This window comes from Seriola lalandi, unplaced genomic scaffold (genome assembly GCF_002814215.2).
Source record: "Seriola lalandi dorsalis isolate HSWRI2012SDOR001 ecotype SW California unplaced genomic scaffold, Sedor1 jcf7180002054927, whole genome shotgun sequence".
NCBI lineage: Eukaryota > Metazoa > Chordata > Actinopteri > Carangiformes > Carangidae > Seriola > Seriola lalandi.
In genome coordinates this window covers 264,662-287,963 of record NW_019525479.1, presented here as the reverse complement: position 1 = coordinate 287,963, position 23,302 = coordinate 264,662, and the positions used below count along the sequence as shown (strand labels likewise).

Genomic DNA, 23,302 nt, shown 5'->3' with positions numbered 1-23,302 from the left:
TCCAGTTTACTAGTGACAGAGAGGATGATTTAATCCACTGCTCCCTCCTCTCCTCTCTTTCTATGCCTGACCTCCATCCCTCCATCTATCCTGCAGTTCAGACCCTCTCCCTCCTTGTTGCCCCTCTTCTCTTCATCCCCCCACTCGGCTCCGAGTAGCAGGGGTGAGGGGAGTGGTGGGTGATGAGGAAGGGAGGAGGAAGGGGATCAAAGTCATCCTGTCGTCTGTTTCCCACTGCCCTACTTTCCTCTGCTGCTCCGCTTTAACACATTAGACCATGTGGGCCACTGGCCTACAGCACCAGTGTGTGTGTGTGTGTGTGTGTGTGTGTGTGTGTGTGTGTGTGTGTGTGTGTGTGTGTGTGGCTCTGTCCCTGAGGGGAGAGGCAGGCAGGGAGGTAAACTCTGCTCTCCTCGTGTCTTTATTGACTGCAGCCTGGCTGAATTCCTGCCTGTTTGCCTGACTGTTCACCTGATGGCATCTCTGACCGATTGCTGCCTGTTTGCCCATCTGCATTCTGCAACGTCTGCTTGTCTGAGTGAATACCTGCTCACTGTTCTGACGCTTTGTCCCCCTGATTATACATTTGAGGTACAAAAAACATTCCCTCTTTTCAACATCTGTTGTCTGAAGTAAAAGTAGCCCCTCTTTTGAGAGATACTGTAAAGAAAATCTGAAATGAATGTGTCAGGGAAAAAGACTGAAATGAGCAACATAAAGAATAATTAAAACAAAGTACACAAAAAAACTGTTCAAAACAATATTAATGTTGAAACAGACGCAGGTGTGGAGATGAGGACAGTTAAGACTATTGGTGTTTTCAGTGCTCTTGGGTAGACTACAGAAAAAAGACCATTGAAGTATCCACCTAACTGACACAGGAGCACATAAGGACACATTATGATGCATTTACTGTTTATGAATGCAACAACCTAAGGCTTTATTTTTCACTTTTATCCTCCCTGTCTGTCTCAGACTATGGGATAGTTAAGACACCACATTTGCAGTGCATTATAAATAAACTTGATTTGATATGAGTTGAAACCTGTTAATTTATATTCAACAAAAACATTCCAAAAATATTCCAATATTTGTAACGTTGCCCACAATAGTGAGGACAGTTTTGATACATTCATATTACGCCAACATTATGCACATAGCAACGATCTAATGCTGTATCTGCATCTGCAAGAGATTTTTTAAAAAACAATATTGTTTTAGTAAATAATGCTGATTAGATGACAAATATAGAAAATCAGAGGTCCCAGAATTCAGCCTTAAAAAACACCACAAGGTAGGTACGGCAGGCCTCCACCTGAGATCATCATCAGCCCTGCCTGTCTTCATAAACTGATGCAGCGTACTGGACCATGACTTTAATGATTACAATAATAATCACGCAGAGCAAGCCAGACCTACGTTTCCATGGTTACAATAAAAAAAAAAAACATGGTTCAGTCTGTGGACCAGTCACGGTTTGCTTAGGTTTAGGGACAAAAACTACTTGGTTAGGTTTAGGGAAAGATCATGGTGTGGGTTGTAACAGCTACTTCCTTTAGGTTAGAGGACCTTCACACAGTTTAATCGTTGTGTAACAGTCATGGATAACAGACAAAACACTGATTGTTGGTTTCAAAACCGGAAACAAACAGCTCCCGCTCATGTCAACCTGTCCAACCATCCCGACTTCCTACTGATGCGGACATCACCTGACTTCTCCCTATGCTCCCGTTATAATTACCACAGCCACCTAACAATAAAACTTACCTTTTACTTTTTACAGGAAAACGGACGCATATAAATTCATCCACCTGTTATTTTTGTCTGCCTTTGCGTCTGATGGAGGATATGGATAAGATGAAGCAGCAACTGACAATATTCTTTTCTTGTGTCAAGTACATGCATTCATTCATACACAGTGTGGATATCTGCGATCCTGCTTAAGGTCTTATTTGGGATTAGCTGTATGCCTGTCTCCGTATTCCAGATAATACCACTAGATCCCATATTCTATTCTGTTTTTCTTGTAATAGAGATGATCGGGCTTATAGTAAAAGGGCCGCAATTTACATGATCCACCAGCTGAAGACGGTGTACTGAAGAATTGTAAATAATGCCAAGATAATGCTGCGCATCAAAGAGGAGGAAAATAAAGTGCCGGCATGGATGAAAAGATGAGAAATTTACCTAAAGCTCATGAACATTACATTTCTGTATAAGCTAGTGTAAAATGATCTTCAGGGATCTGAATCTGATCTGTGCACAAATTCAGAAAACATAGAGAAGTGCTGAAAGCTAGCCTGTTAAATGATGGATGGATAGAGATGGAGGGGAAGGAGGCAGAGAGGAGGGGAATATAGTAGATAAGAGGCATTCAGGGATGTCAGGATGAGAGTCCACTAATCTGTTTGACCCACTGTCTCTTTCTCTCTCCTCTTGTCACTCCTCCATTAAAAAGAAAGAAGGAAACTAGTTTTACTGCAACATCTATAATATCAGTAGTCACAGACAATGTCAAGCTGAGTATGTCAGCAGATCAATATATTGGCCTGTCTACCCCCGCCATTTTGTTCTTCTTATTTCCATGCACTCCTCTCCTCCTCTTCCCTTCTCTCTCCCTCCTACATGACGTCATCTTCATGCTCCTCTCGTCCTTTCTCCATTTCCCTTCCTCTCTCCACCCTCTACACTCTGCTTTTTTTCCCTTCCCTCTCTTCACTTTATCCCCCGTGGAGAGGACCTGCAATGTCATCTCCATCTTCTGACAAGCCCTCTTTATCGCAAACCCTTTTCTACAGAACAAGGAAAAAGAGGCCCAGGTTCTTTGCTGTGCTGCACAGCAGACAGGAGCCTCTCATGCGGGGAGGTCAGCAGCACAGAGGGGATGTGGTGTGGATGTCTCTCTGGAGCTTCGGGGGGGGGGGGGGGGGGGGTGAGAGGATGCTCGCTGGCCAGGATTGAGAGGCAGTGGAAGGGCCACTTCTATAGAGCGCGGACCCTTGGAGCCAGAGTGATGTTGAGAGGCATAGAGTACGTACACACACGCACGCACACACACACGCGCACACACACACACACACACACACTTTCTCATACATGCCCACACACCCTCTCAGAAAGCTGCAGAATATAGTCTTCATGAAATGAGGCTATTGCAAGTGCAAGCAGGTCTGGTGACCCAGCTCCGGCTCGCCTGCCGGCCAGTATGAGCTCTGTCCAAGGTTGGATCCTATAGCATCAGCTGAATAAATTCTCAGTGACAGCTAGAGTCACCTCTGGCACTGGTTTCCCATTAGCACTTCATTTTAAAAACCACATATCTTTCAGTTTGCCCATCTCATGGACCAGAACTCACTCAACATCAAAGTGACTGTTCCAGATTTAATTTTAAAAACACTGACTCTAGTTTCTTATTTGCGACAGGAGCAAAATGCATCACATTAATCGCAGTAATTGACATTCTCTGATTCAAGATGTCAGCTTCTGCATGACTAGAATACAGTAAAGGAGTTAACAGCTGTTTGGTCAAGTCTGATTAAATTTGTTTAGGGAAGGCTGAATGAAGAACCATCCTTGATTTTTTAAGCAATACACACATTTATTCAGCTTTATGTTGTGTAGAAAGTGGCATAACACAAACAAACAAAACAGAACTCAACAACAACAACTTGTGTCATATACAGATTCAGTTGCCATAAATTAGAACAGGCTCACTGACCAGAGGCGCACTGTCAGGATAGGGCACCCTAGCCAGGCACCCCCAAGGGGAAAAGGGGCTCCCAATTTTGTCAATGGGATTCTTTGCCTGCGGTCACGCAACAGACTAGGATCACCACTGTGCCTGCCTCAGGGTGATCTGAAGGACGTGATATATTTCTGATTCAGTTCACTTGCTCAGTTTTTCTGGAAAGTCCAATAATCTTCTGCTCAGCAGACCATAAGGCCACTAGCTGTTCTGTTTTATGCAACTCTTAACACCAGTTTTTCCTGGACTCATCAGCCACAGGTTTCAAACTGCCAATCTGACCCATCACAATAAAAGCTTTTCACTTCAGTTGTCACCGTTGAGTGGAGCACAAAAGAAAAAAAGCAAGGTGGCGGTCAGAAGCTCTTAAAAGTGATTTACTGGCTGCTTCTGAGCTGGACATGGACGTGCAAGTGTGTGTGTGTGTGTGTGTGTGTGTGTGTGTGTGTGTGTGTGTGTGTGTGGACCATCTGCTGTGCTGAAATGAGCTGCCTACTCCAGTTGAATACCCTGACAGCTTGCTGGTTAGGAAAACACCCACCTGATATTAACTCTGGGAAGTCAGATCAACCACAAGCTCTTTGGCTGCGTGTTCAAACCCAAGCAGCAGCAGCAGCTCCTCCATCTCCTCCATCTCCTCCATCTCCTCCATCTCCCCTCTGTCAGAGGAAAGCGCTGCTGCTGCCGCCGCTGCAAGATCCCCACAGTGCTGGGAGTTTGTTGGGCTTTCAGCACAGGGAAAACACAGCAATGCATGTTAAAAATATTTCAGCTTTTACTTTAAAAAGCTTTGCTGAAGGAGAAGAGGAAACACAGCTGTGGTAATTGCAAAGCACCACTGAAGTGGAAGTGAACGTCAACATGAGGGGTTGGCAGACTCATTCAAACATTAAATGTAAAAGAAGTAAATTTCATGTCTCTGAATTGTTTTGTTTTGTGATAGCAACACACTGATCTTGTCAGAAGAAGCTCACTCTTTTGATCGAAACCTCAACTTCAGGTACTTTCCACAATGTTTTCATTTTCAAAAACATAAAAAAGAGACCCCTGAGAACCATGCACATTTCCTATTTCCTATAGATCCATATATCTGCCATCAGCTCGACCAAACCTCAACCCAACCCAAGTGTTTTATACATTACTAACACTCCCGTGCATTAGAGGAATAAGAGGAGGCTCTGCTGCCTGTCTGTTTCTTTGGATTAGAGTTTAATTGAGCAGGAAAGGCATTTCAACTCTGCCTCTCAGCTCCTCTTAGTGTTGTGGCATTTGGACGCCTACAACCCTCCTCTGGCTTCTATATGAGGCGTAGGGAACAGAGTGACCTTTTAATGACAAGGCTTTATACACTCTGCCACCTACTGTACTCTCTCTCTATCTCTCTCTCTCTCTCTCTCTCTCTCTCTCTCTCTCTCTCACACACACACACACACACACACACACACACACTCTCTCCATCTGGCCTCCGCCGTCCTTCCACCATCCCATGATGCCATCCTCTCCAACTATCTCATCTCATGCTAGTTTTCTCTCTTTCAAACTCTTCTACCAGGTTTCTTCACCCCCCTGCCAACCCGCCCCCTTTATTTCCAAACATCATTTATATAGTTTCACCTCCCAGTCTTTTCTTGTTTTTCATTCAGCCTCTATGAAATGTCCCAACACACCTGAGGCTCCTTACTTCTCTCATCCCACACATCCAACTAGAAAATGGCATTTTCATATAAAGAAAATATATTTTTTCTATTTTCCATCACTGATGAATCGATGAGTCAGTCTATATCCAGTCCCTCACTTACTGTACAAAGAGAGACACATGTTAGTTGGGAGCTTCCATGTGTCATTTCTGCTGTGCCTGTATTCACACTATATAAATAGAAATAAGAATATAATAACTATCTTTATCGTGGCACATATATGTAGCAGCTCACTGACAAGATACCAACAGACTGTGTCGACAATATGGCTCTTTTGAAATAGCTGCATGGGTTGTATGTAGTTTTAATATTGGATTGGATTTACTCTGAACTGCTGGTACACAACAAGGCTTTGACATTTCAACGGATATTTTCAACAGTTGGAGATATTGTCAGAAATTTCACATTTATCCAAATTACAACAAGCCCTCCAAACTAAACAACAAACACTTCCAAAACTGTTATAAATAACCATCATAAAAATAATTCATATGACTATGATGGTTAAAGTTTGGTTAGGTTAAGGCACAAAGACTAACACTATGAGGTATAACACTTCCTCCTCTGCTTCATACACAAGTCGGGTAAAAGATAAATATATGATATTTTACAAATCTAAACAGCTAACAATATTCTTGTACTACTGTAAGAAGCTGTGAATGTTTTCCCACTCCACTGCTCATATTTACGATCTGTACGCTGTGACATGAATGCAGCAGACCCATTAAGGCTGGTGGTAACGGCTGATAGCGGCGGCTGTGGTGTGTTCACTCTGGTCTTAATGGAATCTCCAGGTCGGGTATTTTCATACTTATCTGTGCGTTTTTAAATCAGTGGTTTAATATCAAAACTATGCTGCACGAGATCAATCATACACTCACTGTTGAGAACATGTGTAACTGTGATAAAAAGTTGGACAAAGTGATAAGCTATAAATAAGTGCTGAGGACAGTCAAAGGGGTGTATACATTACAGTATACAGTATATGTAGCAGAAATACTTTGATATCGATTAATAGTCTCTAGAATGTTTTTTACTTTTCTCCATTTTATATTATTGGAAACTGAATGTCTTTAGGTTTTGGACGATTGATCGAACAAAACATTTAAGAACGTCTCCAAAATAATTGTTAGTTCCTCCCTCATCCAGCAGAAACATGGAGGAGCAGCAGCAGAGAGAGAAAGACCTTGATGGAGATTGGTTGGAGCACTTACTCCCGCCTGGCACTGAACCGTCAACTCAGCTCACATCACCATACACACACACACACGCACGCGCGCACACACACACACACACACACACACACACACACACACACACACACACACACACACACACACACACACACACAGGACGAGGAGGCTTGTTTCACTACACTACTTCCCTATTGCCTTTGCTCAGTAACACTTTAAAGGAGTGGCAGGGAGACACAGCCACACACACAGTGACACAGTATTGGGTTCAGTGCATTGCAGTACCATTCAAATATGCATGGGATAGGTCTCTCTCTCTCACACACACACACGCACACGCACACGCACACGCGCGCACACACACAGCCCACTTGTTACATTAGCAGGTAATTGCTGTATCCTTGCAGCATTATGAAACAATATGTCTGCCTTCAAAGGGAGAGCTCCTCACAACGGGAGGCCTTTCAGTGCAGAGAGAGACAAAGAGAGAGACAGAGACAGAGAGGGAGAGAGAGAGAGAGAAGAGGAGTGTGACAGGCAGCAAGAAGCAAGAGAGTAGAGAAGCCAGGAAGACAGAGAGGAGAGCGAGAGGCAGGTAGAAAGCGAGAACATGTGGGAGGACAGAGAGAAACAAAGGGACATAGGGTAGCAGAGAGAAGAAGAGTGACAGCTCAGTATGAAGAGACACTCTGAGGGAAAGAGGAAACAAAGAGGTCAGGACGGAGCTGACCTCGAATTAAAAATTTGATGGCCTTCCAAAACCAGCTAATTATTATTATATAGTTTCTCCAAGGATCAAACAGTCTGGACTCTGGACTGTAAATGGGCTGAAAAAGCCAAAATCTGATCAACTCAATGTGCAAAATAAAACCAAACACAGCCACACACACATACTATCTGAAGCTTGAAACTATGACCGGGTAACACTGATGGAGAGGGAGGGAGAGAAAGAAAAAAAGACAACACTTTGCCAAAGCTCATCTCATCACAAACAGCTCTGTTGATGTGAAAAACTTTCATTTGTTTTTTAAAGCAATGTTGAAATTAACAGCAACAACTAAATGTGATTATTGATTATTACTTACAAATTAATTGTGACCTTCAGCTGCGGTGAGAATAAACAAATGAGACCTTGTTCAAAATGTAACGTTTTTTCATTCTAAATAAAAACTTTAAAAAAGCCACAGAGATGTCACATGGAGACCAGGAGAGCTGTGATTGGTCAGTTTGTCTTGCCTGTGGTTTTTCCTCCTAGTTCATAATGCTGGTGTAGAGTTAAGTGTTGGTAGTGAAGTGAACACTGAGGGAGTTGAAGGAAAGGTCTCAGTGATTTGCTGCTAACAAAGGCATTCCTCTGCTCACAGTGATCACAGTGAATGAAAGAACTGAAACACATCCAGTCCATTAGAACACACCATCGCTCTATATCACGGTTAGTGGGGAATGTAATGAAAGCATGTTACAGCCTGATCACATATGACACATTTGTATAGTGTTGCAGTGACATGGGTAAAAGCCTATGCTGATCTATAAATCATAACTCCTGATAACTGGGTGTTTTCTCATTCATTTGATCAAGAGCTTTTCTCTCCTTCCACCATCACCTGAAACTCCAAATGAGGAATGAGGGACATTGTGTTTAGGCTGAAAGGTTCTATGATCACCTGAGTTATGGTTTCAGGCTGCTTTTTAAAAACTCAAAATTCATTCACAGGTTGAATCCAAAAACAAAACGAGGCTGAAGAACTATATTTGCATCCAGCAGAAGCAATTAGAAATGAACAGCAGATAAGAGATTATCTTCATGCTCCTTACCGTCGTCCTCCTTGCTGTGTGTGTTCTGGGGACTCTGGCGCATCCTCTCTCCTCGACTCGGCGGGCTCAGGTCAGACGCTGCTCCCAGATCAGCTGCTAGCCATGTGGGCTCGCTCATCTCTGCCTCCTCCTCGCTGCTCAGTGAACTGTCATCCTGCCCAGAAGAGAAGAGACGGGAGCTGAATTTAGTCTTTATTTTTCAAATCAAATTAATGAGTAATCAGAGGCTATTAATGCAGTTTATCACAGCCGATGATTTTCTATAGATCCAGACATTATACAGTGAAATAAGATCAAAAGCTTTTTTATATTTCAGGCATTTAGCTTTCAATTGATCCACAGAGAAACACTAAGTGCAACAGGCAAAAGAGTTTTAATCACTAGATGAAAACAGCATCATATCTGAGCAGACCTTTTGTCTTTGTAGATCTAGAGACAAACAGCATCAAGCTCGCAAATTGTCTCAGGTTTGTTTTCACCAAGGAAGCAAATATGGTCACAACCTAATAATCACCCATCAACAGGTGAAATCATTCAATCGAATGCATCATAATTTGAAAATCTAATGCTTTATACACTAAAGTAAATAATGCCAAATTTCATATGTGTAGACAATGTCAGAGGATGTGTTGAAAATAAACATGTTTAGCGAAGGTGTCAAAAATCTTTCCTTGAGACAGTGTAACAGCAACATTATTAAGACAAAGAAAAACAGAGAACACGTTTCAGTCAACAGGACTGGCGGTAGATACACAAAGAAGAATTCCTAGAAAGCAGAAAGACCCAATCAATAATCCTCTGTCTTTTCAAACAGAAGATACATTTTGTCTGTAAATTTGACTGATCTCTGAGCAGTGGCCGTGTAAATCCACCTAAACTCAGATTAGCCATGAATGAAACTGTGTTTACTCGCTGTTTTAAGCCATTTCTAATCTTTTTATTTACCGCTTTGTCAGTGTCGGCATCCATGGGAGCAGCCATGACAGCTGCTCTGCCGGTTTAACCCCTCACATCAGAGGAAACAAGAAACACGAGGCAGAGAGGCGGCAGGCAGGCAAATCAAACACAACATGCCAACTGCTTTTCAGCGTGCAGCGCCTGCAGGCCTCGCTGGCAGCAGCAACATCACACTAAACTCAGAGCCGTCTTCCTGCCATCTCACAGACTCCACCTCAGCTCAATCCAGAGATGTTGGAAATGAAAAATGCAGCGGACCCCGCGGGAAACATGAGCTACCAAAAGTGTTTAGATCAATAAATGAAAAAACTTTCCTGAAACAGATTTAACCACCATTACATCAGCCTGTGACTGACAGAAGCAGAGCAGGTATTACTCTACAGAAAAACATGGAACTAGTGAACATGAAGTGGATTTCAGAAGTAGTGATTGGAAACTGCAGATACAACAGGAAGATTCAAGTGGACACAGAAAACATTGATAGAATGAATCAGAATGTGTCCATGAGACTTAAAAGTGTTTCAACTTGAGACAAAAATCTGTGCTGGAGTCTGGAGGAAAGAGACAGAAAGTATTGACTTTTTGAGATCAGTCCGAATGTGAGATGTCACACAAATAATATTGTGAGTGAGCTAACAGCTAGAGATAACACATCTATAGCTGTACACTGGCTGTTTGTGGAGAATTAACATTGCACAGGTAAAAACACTCCAGTGGTAAAACTGCAAATCGAAAAAGAACCAACCTGTTCCAACAAGCCCTTCAACCTGAACGATCAAACAGGTCATTTATCCCTGATGCGCCCTGTAGGAGCATCTACTGAAATAGAGCTCTGGACCTTCATCGTCATGGTGACAATAATAAACATGTAGTTAAGTTTAAGGAATTGTCACGGTTTGGTTTGGTTTGGTTTAGTTTACAACAGGGTTAAGTTCAGGAAATTGTTTGGGTTAAAATAAGCCTTACAATAAGGTTATCGTGACAATAAGAAACACGCAGTTCATTAATAAGAGAGATGATGACGACTCTTGGTTCCAAACAGAAAACAAACAGCTGTCGACTGTGATTTGTCGACCCATCCGTCCACCACAACCTGCTCCTGACTTTGTTGCTCTTTATGCTACGTCACCTGACACCCTCCTTTAATCCTGCTAGAGGTCACCTAACAATAAAAAGTAACCGTGGGTCATAATAAGTTGCTGCACAGACGATCTATTGGGTTGTTTATGGTCACTATGACACGGTGAAGCTTGGGGAAAGATCGTTATTACAGCGATAAATCACAAGTAAGGTAAAGGTCAGGCAACTCAAACACTTCGGTATGTTAGGAAAAAGATCCTGATAACAGTTTTGAATAAAAGACAGGACAGTGAAGGGAAATCATGAACTCCAGTCTCCTGCATGAAAGTCAGAGGAGCTACACACACATTCGCCTCCTCGACCTTCACACCTTTACTTTCCACCTCTCGAAACAAAGGGAACTGAACGTTGGCACCAGAGGAGTCGTCCGAAATGGACTAAATCCTGAGGGATTCTGGGCTGTCAGAAAACATCACCATTTATCTCCGTCTTCAACACTCTCTTCAGTATTTCAGTCACACACACACACATACACACAAACAAACCTCTGCATCTGTTATCAGTATCTAAGGAGGCCAGTACCTTCAGTAATGAGGTCCTGCCTCCTGCTACAACTGCCTTTTATCACTCACACAAACATCTGCAAACACTGAACAGATTAATGAGTTGAGCAAACACCTCAATGACACTGCAGCTAAGACACAGCAAACCAGTGTTTTCATAGCGCTGTTGCTCTGGCCGGTGGATGCGCTCTGCACAGACAGGTAGACTGACAGGCAGACGACAACACGACGGTGATCATGACACAGAAATCACCAAAACAACTCTGACAAGAGAATTCCCAAGTCATATTTTCTGCTTATTTCACGTCCACGTCATTGTTCACTCTGAGCAGGAAGACGATGCATAATTCAACAGTTCACATGTGACAGTGAGAAAATGTTCAGCTAATGATGAGAGCTGCTCTGCTGCAGGAGAGGCTGAGGTGAGGAATGACAGACTGAACAGAGCAGAGGCAAAGAAAACAGATGCATTATAAAGGCAAAATAAAAAAAAACTGACAGCTGTCTGTCATATATATCCTACATTTATATATATATATATATATATATATATATATGTATACTTACTGCCCACAAACCAGCATCTCATTGTAGGATTCAGCTGCTTACTACACCAATGAGGAAAGTATGGACCACACTAAAACCTTTTCATGACAGTAGCAGCAGCCAATCTCTTAAACACAGGGCCTGTCCTGTCTCATGGTTTTATGCTGCCTGTCTGTCCCCCTCCTGCATCTTGCTGCCCTCTGCCTGGACATCCTCACCTTTCTGAACGCCATCCTGGCAGAGGAAATATTGGATTATTCCTTTGAACTGACACTAAATATGTCAAATGTTCAGTATGGAGGAAAGGGGAGCACGCAGCAAAGGGCCGCGGGTCGGTGCGGGTCAGTAAGGCATGGCCACTGTAGTTAGGACCAAGCCTCTGTGGTACGCGCTCTACCAGGTGAGCCATCGGGGCGCCCCGTAATTTTGTAATTTTAATAATAGGTAGAACTTGTGCATGTGTGCAATATCATAAGTGATTCACTTGAATGAGAAAGTACCCCACTGCGCACTGTATATACATATATACATAATAAGTGAAACATGAAAAAGGCTTTGGATGGGAATATACATAATAAGTGAAACATGAAAAAGGCTTTGGATGGGAATATACATACAGGACATTTGTGATATTTTTTACTGATGCGATGTAAAGATAGAAAGGCCACATACAACATCTCACCACATATTGACTGTGCATGCTGTTGGATTTTCTCCTGATCAGGAAAAAGTCTGGTGTTGTGCAGCTTCAAAGATTCTTATTTACAGTGTTTGGTGAGTAATACATAGCGCACTTGTCCAGTATGCTATAAGAGTGAAGACATCCTCTTCCTATATATTTTCTTTTTTCTATTCCTTCCTGATTTACACCTGTCTCGGCCTGTGAACATGAAACATATAGCAGACAGAATCACCCAGAGCTGTTTCAAACTGAAAATGGAAAAGCTTTTACAAACTGAATATCAATCAGTGTTGCAGCTGACTGCAAACACCACTGTGCACTCTCACAACTACCTTACCTGCCTGTTAGTAAATTGCATGTAAACCACTATCAGTTAAATCAGCTGCTGGGACGCAATTTTAATTATGTAAAGAGGCTGTGTTCAAGCTAAAGCAGGCTGTTGAGTTTCTCTTTAAATCAACAGAAAACTTTGGTCCGTGCTTATTTTGCTATCACTGCACAATCAGTTAAAACAGTGAAACACTGCAGGAGATCCCACTGTTTCTATTTAAAGAAAAAAAGCCATTTATACAGCTCATACACACGACTATCTCTACAGCTCCAGTAGAGAGTCCATGTGGCAGCACTGACCCATATCTGTCTATTAAAGATGGTTCTCACAGGAGGAGTTTCCCTGGGCTCATCACACTGGATTAGCCTCCTCGCTGCAGCCAGGCAGCCAGCCAGAACGACTACACACACGGACAATAACTGGAAGCAGCCACACAGGTCTGTAAACAGCCAAGATATCCAGAGAGCTGCGTCATTAAACCAGAGAGGCTTCAATCCAGAGTGAGAGTCACCGCTTTAGCCACAGATTCACGCATCACATGGCGCATTCAGTGTGTCTAAAAAAAGGCAGATGGAACAGAAGAGATGACATTTCTGATGTTGTCATTGCACGTGAGATAAAAGGATTCATTTCCAGGGGATAGATAGGTGCTTATGAAGAGCTGCTGCTGAAGAAATCCTCAGCGGACTCTTCAATTCTGGTTTAAAATTCATGATTTACTGCTTAATGAGATCCAGTGTCTCATTTGTTCCTTCATGAAACCATGCTCTCACACATCTGACATTCTTATGAACCGACAGGAAGATGTTGAAGGAGAAGATCCTGTGTCTGTGGTACAGACTTCATCGTCTGAGAGTCTGAAACCCTTTTTACAACAGCAGAACTGGAGGTCGACTGCATTCAACAAGTTTTGCAAATTTCCAAAACTAGACAATCTGATGATCCCACATACTTCATGCGGTGGATGGCCAGGGGTTCAGAGTCGCTAAACTAACCCAACCCACGACACCATGAACGACACTGAGGAGAGACTGAAATTCTGCATCCTTATTCCCTTTATATGATTAATGACATCACAGAAGAAGACACAAAAACTTGATTGGTGAGCTCAGGGAGGCAGCAGCTGCTGCCAGAGGGTTAGAGTAAGAATGACAACAGCTCATTAACTCTTCACTCACCTGGATATTATATTACAAGCAAAAACATATTGAAGCTGCCACTTTCATGACAACTTTGTCAACTGATTGATATGTGCCTCAGGGCCCAATTTGATTAAGCACATCCATGAGGAGCAGATCAACAATAATAGTAATAAATAAATCGCAGTATCTTTATGCAGTTTTTAGTTCTGAAGACTGAACATGAATCATCAGGAAAATGTCACCTGTGAGGGCAAATACTCTGAGCTGGCACAGGTTCAAGTTTTAATGGTTATTATTATTCAACAAGGAATCAGTCCATAATTACAGGATGCTGAAATTAGCAACGCTCCAACAGTTTCTGAAAAAAATCAGTTAGCTTATATACCCAGGATACAAAGACTGGTGGCTAGTTATAGTGTAACTTCAGTGAAAAAAAAAAAGCTGATATCCAGGGCTCACATTTAAAAAGCTGTAGATGTGCAAGTTTGTGAAAGATCCTGTGAACTTGCGATGTGGCATGTTAATCAGCTCGGAGACTATTCTCAGGCTGTTAATTCACCACAGCCACGAAAATGAATCAACTCTGACAAATGATCAAATGAGACCTTATTCCAATCTACTCTTAACTCATTTTCAATTACTATCATCACCAGCTCACATTACCTCATTTTCAATTACCACATAATCTCCACACTGTAATTACTGGTTAGCCTACATCTCTTTGTTGTGGTGCCGGAGGATCGAAGAACAGAGGATTCATATTAGAGCCATGGAAACTATCTAATGGTAAAAATGTCTGACTTCACTTTTCATAAAGACTCTTGGAAAATGAGCGGATGAAGTCATGAGGGGGCTTCTTTTCTCATGATGTGCACTGTAACCCGTGTTCAGCAGATTTCTTTGTATGCAGAGTGATTTTTTGAAGTCGTTCTTTTTCTTGCTTGACATCTTCTCACATTGTCAGGAAGTCTTTTCTGAGCCTCTAAAGTCTGATGTATCTTATTCCTCTATGTCACAGAGCCACAAAAAGACATCAGTGATCCATATAGGTGACATGTCCCTCCATTACAATGAACATGCACACTGTAGTTTAATCAAGTTCAATAGCCGCAATACCAATCTGCTGCCCTCATATAGAGATTTAGAGCTCGAAATGTGGATAAATCCGCCGCTGAAAATAGTCCCCAACAAATGCACCACTGTCTCCTGTCTGAGTGACATTTGCTGAAAAACTACAATGAGCAGCTGTTTGTGAGTCATTTTTAAAGATTTACATCTTCAGTAGGAAGCAATGAAGAGCTGAGAGCCACAGACAACGTGAGAGACGGACTAATACGCTGTATTGTTATTGGATTTACTTACAATTAAAAACATTACTTCCAAAATATAAATCATCACTGGCCTGCACACGATAAAAATATGTATCTCGATATTCTGAAATCACTTGAGAAATGTAAAATTCAACCCCTTGATGCATAAAATCGTACCAGTATGATGAATCTAGTTCCTGCAACTTGTTTACTGTATATTCATTAGTGGTTTCTATTGGAAGCAATTTATAATTTGCAAAAAAGGGGGAAATAACAAACAAGCTAAATACGACCCCCAGAGCTCAAAGCAACAAAAAAGTAAAAAAGAATCCCTGAGAGAGAGATTCAATCCAGTCCTGTTTCTACTCGTCCACTTCCATCTTCAGGTATGTATGTATAAACTCCAGTTTTCAGAGAAAGAGAGAAAGAGAGAGAGAGAGAGAGAGAGAGAGAGAGAGAGAGAGAGAGAGGGAGAGAGAGAAAAGAATCAAAACGTCAAAGTGAATTTCATGCTGGCAGCTTAAAACAAGAACAATTACATGACAATTTATATGTTCGCAATATTGTCATTCGATCCCACCTCGAACAAGCCACGATGCATCAAGTACATTCGTTATGTCGCCCGCTCCAACTGTAGCATTTCTCATGCTGAAGTATCACCTGGTCAGCAAGGTGCTATTCCACCATCTTATCATCTGCTCTCAACTGAAAACTATTACATCCTCTCTTCTACATTTTCCCCCAGTCAGCCAAACTGAGGAGAGCAAAAGCTCTCTTCTTGTGTGTGTGTGTGTGTGTGTGTGTGTGTGTGTGTGTGTGTGTGTGTGTGTGTGTGTGTGTGTGTGTGTGTTGTTTATTAATGGTCTCAGTAATGAGCTGTCCTCATCTGCATACAAATGAACAGCGGTGTTCCTGCCTGATAGATTAACACGCAAACAGGATTTGGAGAGATGGGACCAACTCAATAACACACTTTTATCTCTGTTTCTCTCTCTCTCTCTCTGTTTCTCTCTCTCTCTCTCCATTCGTCTTTTGCTTCTGTCTTTGTCTTAAGAGAATTAATTATGGAACATACGCAAATGGACTTTATGTATGCAGAGACACACACTCCTCAAACAGTGCGATGCAGCGAAACAGTGTTGAGATAAGTGGCTTCAAAGTTCTTAGTTAATTTACTTTGTTAATTATCTTAAAATGAGAGACACATCAGAGCCATGAAATCAGACCAGATCTGTTCATCCTGTTTAAGATGCTACAACAGCTTCAGTTTGTAAACTTCACAACTAACAATAAAACCAGAGCAGGATTTTAAGGAGAATGAAAACAGTTTATGTTTATAAAACTTTAGAAACTCAGCTGTCTCATCTCCTAAATGAGCGTGGTGCTCTCAGCTGTGGAAGCCACACCACACGATAGCTGCATTTCCACCAAAAAGCACCTGGAACTTTAAATTTAAGTGCTTTTCTTCAGGAACTAAAAAGGTTCCTGTGGCCCACTGTTGTCTGCGTTTCCACCGCGGCCTTAAGTCCCGGGAAGATTATGCAAAATTATTACTCGACATTACATTATTCACAGCACTTTGAGGACATAACATGAATGAAAATACGGGACAAATTGCATCCCATATATATTCAATAGCCTACAGGACGCACCACTTTATTTTCAAATACGGGACGATCCCGTATTTTGCGTGACAGGTGGAAACCCTAGCCACTCCTGTGGTTGTGGTCCTTTATTTTGTAAGTCCTGTTTCGCAGTGTGGAAAATGTGTTTGCTCGCTCAGTGTTCACTCCTTCACTGCGGACTTTTAAACATCGCGGGTGAAATGAAATGCAGCGAGTACTCGACCAGTCAGAAATGTTCAGCACTGCAGCCCACACCCCGCAAATTTAGACCCTGGTCCCTGCGGTGGAAACGTTCATAGTTCCTCAAAAGGTTGCTGGGGAAAGTTCCTGCAGTGGAAACACGGCTGATGATGATGATGATGATAACGACGACTGTGGTGAAGCTTATGAGAGGTGCAAAGCAGTAATGTGAACGCAAGATGAATAATTAACAGCCCCTTTCCTCTATTGTCTATTTTTACCAGAGTGGAGGTGAGAGGGGCAAGGAATGCTTAAACTTTCATCAAAGAACAAAGGAGAAGGTCTGTACAACAGAACAACAGACAAACTGAGGAGATGACAAGAAGAGGAGGAGGAGGAGGAGGAGGAGGAAGGAGGATGAAGGTAGTGATTGTGACTGTAGGACAAAGTCGTCTACACCCTTACAAATGTCGTGTCTTTCTCTCAAGCCAGGGGGGCAGATGGCGAAGGGGAACAGGGGAGGAGCTGCGAGGAGGGAAGAAGAAGAAGAAGAAAAGGGGGAGGAAAAGCTGAATTTATAGACAATCAGGAAGAAGCAGAAGGTGAGAGGCTGAGGAAAACGAAGAGTAGACACAGAGCAGCAGAGGGAGAAAACTGCCAGAAGACAAATAAGTGAAAAGAGGAGACAAAGATGTGAAGTTGCAGCCAGTGTAGTAGAAGAAGAAAACAAGAGAGGTGGAAGTGGAGCAGCAGGTGGAAAGTATGAGGAGAAATAAATGAAGCAGATACACAGAGGATGAATCGTATTCCTCCCTCGGTGTTCCCTCGCTCCTCAACAGGATGGTTTGTGGAAAGTTAATCTTGCATCCCTTTGACATGTTCATACTGAAACTAAAGGTTTTAGTTTGAGCCTCTATGTGGGACATACTCTTACAGAGTATTTCATGACGCTGATCGGAGTCTGTTCCATCGGAAAAACTCATCAAGATTTTCACACACTTTTTTTCCTTCTTTTTGTCCTTTGACTGTCACTGCACGTGAACGAACAACCTGCTAGTTGTCGTCAAGCATCAACCTCCGGGTCTTAAAAATGAAGGCAACACTAAGGTGCTAAAAACTGAAGTACCTCAAATGGCCATTTGAGGCTGGCTCCAAAAGTGAGTCAATCTCCTTAGACTCCCATGTTAAAATGTCCAACTTTACAGCAGAAATAAACATATTTACAGCCTGGTACAAAAAACAGTTTTGGTCTCTATAGCTAATTTTTTATATAACTCACCTGTTTACACTTTATTAAGGCTTAAAATTATGTATAATTGAGGGTGTGGCCTCTTTGAGTGACAGGTGGGTGAGCGTTTGCTTGCTGCAAACTGGCTTGCACCAAAAACCTCTTTGCCCATTTTCGGATTAGGTGGGAGTTAGGGGCGGAGTCAGGCACTGCCAAGATGGCGACGGCAGAGCAGCTCAAAACCACTCTTCAGAAACCTATATGTGACGTCAGGGAGGCTATGTCTATCTTTATATACAGTGTATGATTGTCGTCCATATTTGTTTTAGTGTAAGAACACAGGATAGCTGTTATTCTCGCCAGATCTCCAGTGGTTACTGACCAGATGTTCAGTGTGTTGTGTGGTGTATTTACTCAGTCATGAGATTCATGCTCCTCCCTGACTGTCAAGGGTTGATGGAAACAATCTTTGTCTGGTTTGTCCAGTCTTTGTGGGCTTCAGGTGGTCTTCAGGTTTGTCCCAAGCTTTAGGACATCAGGACTAAGCTTTTAGTTTACAGCGTGTCCTGTTGACTAGGTCAGTGTGACAATTCATATACATAAGATCAGCGTCTCTCAAATTTGTAATCCTATTTGTGTGCTCATTTTCCTCCTTCTCTTTTTTTAATTAGTTTTTTTTTCTACTCCACAATCTCTCCACATACCCCCATGACAGAAGTATACGGACACTTGGATCCAGATCATTGCTCTACAAGCAGAGCATGACAAGTCTGCACATTACCCTGCGTGCGTAGAAAGAAGTGTGTGTGTGTGTGTGTGTGTGTGTGTGTGTGTGTGTGTGTGTGTGTGTGTGTGTGTGTGTGTGTTTCCAGAGAGCAGACCAGCCGGATCTGGTCCTATGGCATTGCTAAGCTAATCAGGTTAGCCACCGGACAGACGGAAGGAAACATCTCTTTCTCTCTGCGCTCATCTCCTCCTCCTTCCATTCACACCCCTCCTCCCCCATCTCCAATCTCCTCTTTTCTTTCCTCCTGCTCTCCTCCATCACTTCCTCTCCCATCACATCCTCACTCCTGCATGTTCTCTTCACGCACCCCTCTCTCCTTACTTCCTTCTGTTCTGTTTCATACACTCATTCTTTGCTGCTCTCCTCCCCCATCAGCTCCTCCTTTTTCTAATTCATCAACACATCATCACACAAAACCCATTTTCTCTCCACCTCCCCTTCATACACTCTGAAATACATACAGACGGTAACTTAATGAAAGCCAGTTCAGTCATATCACTAAATATTTTTTCTCCACAACAAGTAATTGATCAATTGGAAATTAGTTTTTAGACCCTGCACCAAAGCAACATACCAAACTTCCAGCTTCAAACCTCTGTTGCAGAAACTGTAAAAAGTAGTAATCTCTCGCCTTCACTGGAGGGCCGTGAAGCCTCTCTGCCAACACAAATTATACACACAGATTTGATGTTTCACTAGAGAAGCCCACAGCAGCCCAGAATCCTTGTTAAATAACAAATCAGCCGAGCGTGATTATTGGGTATGTGGGGAAAATACAGCTCTATAATGTAACGAGGCACTGAGCTGACGATTAAATACAGTACAGGCTCTTCTCATTAGCTCAAAACTCAATACCTCCGGGTCAGATAAAAGTGTATTTGTTTATTGTATACCAGTGACTGATTTTCATTATCAATTAATCTGTTGAATATTTTTTTGATTACTCGTTTGGTAATTAGATCATCAGAGAACAGTCAAACAACAGAAAATCCTCAGAAGACAAAACCAGCAAACATTTAAAATATTAAATCAATGTCAACTAATTTCTGTCAATTAATTAATTGAATAATTGTTTCACTTATTCATTTTTTTTTTTAAAACTACAATTTATTATAAAATGGTTTACAGAGCAGTAGTGTAATGGAGGCCGACACTGAGAACACTGTGATTTGGTTCAATGCTGACTGAGGCTGCGTTCACACCGACACATTTTTAAACTTTAAAACCAAAACCAAAACGATCTCAGTCCTGACAAGCGTTTCAGCTCTGTATCAGAAATAATCTTTGTCCACACTGAAAACGCACATCACATGACCATTCACCTAAACTGGGCATGCGTGTGTCGGTGTAAACAGGAAATAGATCGTCTCCTCTGCAGTTGGTTAGTAGAAGAAAATAGGATGAACAGCAGTGGGATGAAGGAGTCGAACTGAAACCTTAAATATAACAAATAGTCACACTTCCGATAAAAGTCTGAATTCACTCATTGCACAAAGCAGTTTAGTTCTTTGCTATCTTAAGACGGACTCTGGCACAATGAGTTCTGGGTAAATTAAGACTTTTTTTGGCCAACCAAGGAACTGCAACCAGCCGCTGAGCTCCGTTTACCACAGTAAAGAAGTCTTTGTCTTTTGGAAGAATTCAATAGTTACAAAGACGTTTCTTTTGAAGAGTGCAACAATAAAAAAATTTGGATTTGGAAAAAAAAAAATCACTGCAGTCTCCAAAATCATGTTTTGTTTTTGTAAAGGTGTCATGATTGTTACCATGGTAACATTTGTCTTTGGCCTGAGTTAGCCATAGCCATAGGTCATACTTGTATTAAACTAATCTATGAGCAACCTAAGACCCCAGGTCTAAATAAAGACTTTCAGTTTTTTAAATGGCAGAGGATGCAGACTTTCTTTGGACTGTTTTTCTCAGACAACAGAATCACGTCACTGTTCTTCATGCACAAACACTATGTTCTGCTGATACTCTGTATTTTAACAGGGCACAAACTCACAGCTTGGTCTCAGTTTGTCCCCAGCAGAGCAGAATAAAATGAATTTCATTAAGAAAATCAATTAAGGTGGACATTGTTTCCTCACATGGAGGAGTTGGGGGGTTGGGGTGTCAGTCTCTTTGTTCTCTTTGTTTTACAGGCAGTGGTGGTGCAGAGCTGGACCCTGAAGCCTCCCTAGTTGTTAAATTGGCATCCTTCCACCTACCTACCTCCCCCCACCCATCACTCTCCTACACCATCCCAGCTCCTCATTTATCTCCCTTTATTTCTGCCTATCTTCCCCCCACTTCCCCCCCCACCATCCCTTCACCCTGCCAACTCCATCCCCATCTCTTGCTGCCCTCTCCTTATCAGCCTGCCACCTCCTCCTCCCCCCTCAACCCTCCTTTGCCATAAACTCTTAACTCTCCCCCCACGTTTGCCATTTTCCAGCTCCACCCTCCCAGCTCTCTCGCTGCAGCGCTCTTAGATGTTCTTCATCTACATCCATCAGAAGTAGGAACCACTCCCTCCCTCTGCATTTCTTTGCCTCGCTCACTCCCTCTCTTCCTATTATGTTTTTTTGGTTTCCATGGAAACTGATCCAGGTCGGTAGTCCATTATAATGATGGTGATTTGATGGAATTCTGATTCTTTAAATAGACCAAAAAAACAAGACTGGAACTACTGGCTCCAACCATCATCATCATCATCATCATCATCATCATCATCATCATCATCATCATCATACATGTATTGAAAGCAGTTCTCATTTGTTCTGTAGATAGCATGGCTGGCTACTGGGACAAATTGGTTAACAAGACAGCATTGCACTATATCCAGCTCTCGTGATACAGCCACGGTACTCCTGTGTGTGTGTGTGTGTGCGTGCGTGCATGCGTGCGTGCGTGCGTGCGTGCGTGCGTGTGTGTGTGTGTGAGTTTGCTGATGTGGGGCCATTTCATGTTTGTTTTGTTTTAAACAACCATTCTGCTGCTCATAGGACTTTATGCGTTATATTTAAAACTTGTGTGAAGCATGAAACATAGTTTTGATTACATATATAATCCTATATTTAGTGAGCTAATGTTTCTGCCTCCTAAATCCATGGTTCCCAACATTTTTGTCTTACTTGTTATCTCTTCATGGCTTCACTGTGGACATGTGCTGTGAGCAGCTCTGCCGTCTTGGATAGTTTTATTTGAAGGGTTTTCAGTGGCTTTAAGAGGTGAAAACATTTCACAAGAAAAATAAACAGTTCTGCAAAACTTTGCTTCTCTTCTTTCTTTAATCATCTTCTGACCCCTCAGATTTATCCAAATATATTAGGATAAAGATGTGCTGTAGCTTAATGACGCCAGACAGACAAAAATAATCACAGCCACAGTGATTTAAAAAAAAAAACATACATCCAGTAAGAGTGTGCATCACTTATCCACTGATTGATTCTGTTTTTTTTTCTTTAACAGCCCAGAGACAACACGCTCCAACAGTCAGCTTGTTTCCACCATGGCCCTGGACAGTACATGCTGCTGTGATGTGACAGTGGTGGTGGAGTCACAGGGACACAGCTGCAATCATTGTCAGCGTCACAGTGACCATTACCATCAGCATCATCCCATCATAATCATCACAGAGCCCACCAACAACAACCGTCACAGTGATGTCTTCACCCTCTGTTTGGGTTACATTTAAGGGACAGTTTTTATATTTATTCACCGTCCTCTCACTGAGCCCTCCAGCAGGAAGTGAATAAACATTATTTTTCAAAATGTTGAACTGTTCCTTGGAGGAAGCCTGTGACACAGAGACAAAACAGAACCAGGGAACAGGTTGCCGTGGATGTCAGTGTCACCGGTGTTAGATGGTGTTCAGATGATAACATGACTTGCCCACCGTTTTTTCTTATTTTTGTACATATAAAACCCATTTAGTTCATTTTGCGTATCAGTGTTAGCTCTCCATGCAGCAGCAGAGCAGAGTCACATCACAGAGTCGTGTAGTAACAGAGTCTTATCATGTGACAAGAGGAGAGTTGATCGACAAGACACTGGCGGAGGATTTGGTGTCAAAGCAAAAAGCAAAAGCTTCTTTTCTGTAATATTTTGGATTTAAACCTAGTAAGTAACATCTGTAATCTACACTTATTTTTTTTTGTAAAATGTCCGGTGTAATTGTTAATACCAGTGATGTCATAAGTTTATTTCCCGCTGGGAAAATCTCCACACGGTCCCGTCCCTGGTGTGAAACTAAACTCAGCCATTCGCCATCCCTCCTTGTTGTTTACAGGAAGCACGGACGAACAGAGAAGGTTGGGTGACACACCGTGAGACCATAAAAATTCCTCCACCATCAAAGATGTCATGAAGAAAATCTGCTCGGTTTCTTAATCATTTTTCAGAAACACACACATACACACACACACACACACACCCGC

General features: G+C 42.2%; 1 protein-coding gene across 1 annotated transcript in view; it reads right to left on the bottom strand.

Moving 5' to 3' along the window:
* Positions 1-23,302, bottom strand: part of LOC111644193 (nucleolar protein 4-like) — a 147,176-nt gene that overhangs the window by 56,167 nt on the left and 67,707 nt on the right. Inside the window, exon 5 of the mRNA XM_087170062.1 lies at positions 8,451-8,604. Coding sequence (XP_087026188.1) covers positions 8,451-8,604 — 154 coding nt within the window. The remainder of the gene's footprint in view (positions 1-8,450; positions 8,605-23,302) is intronic.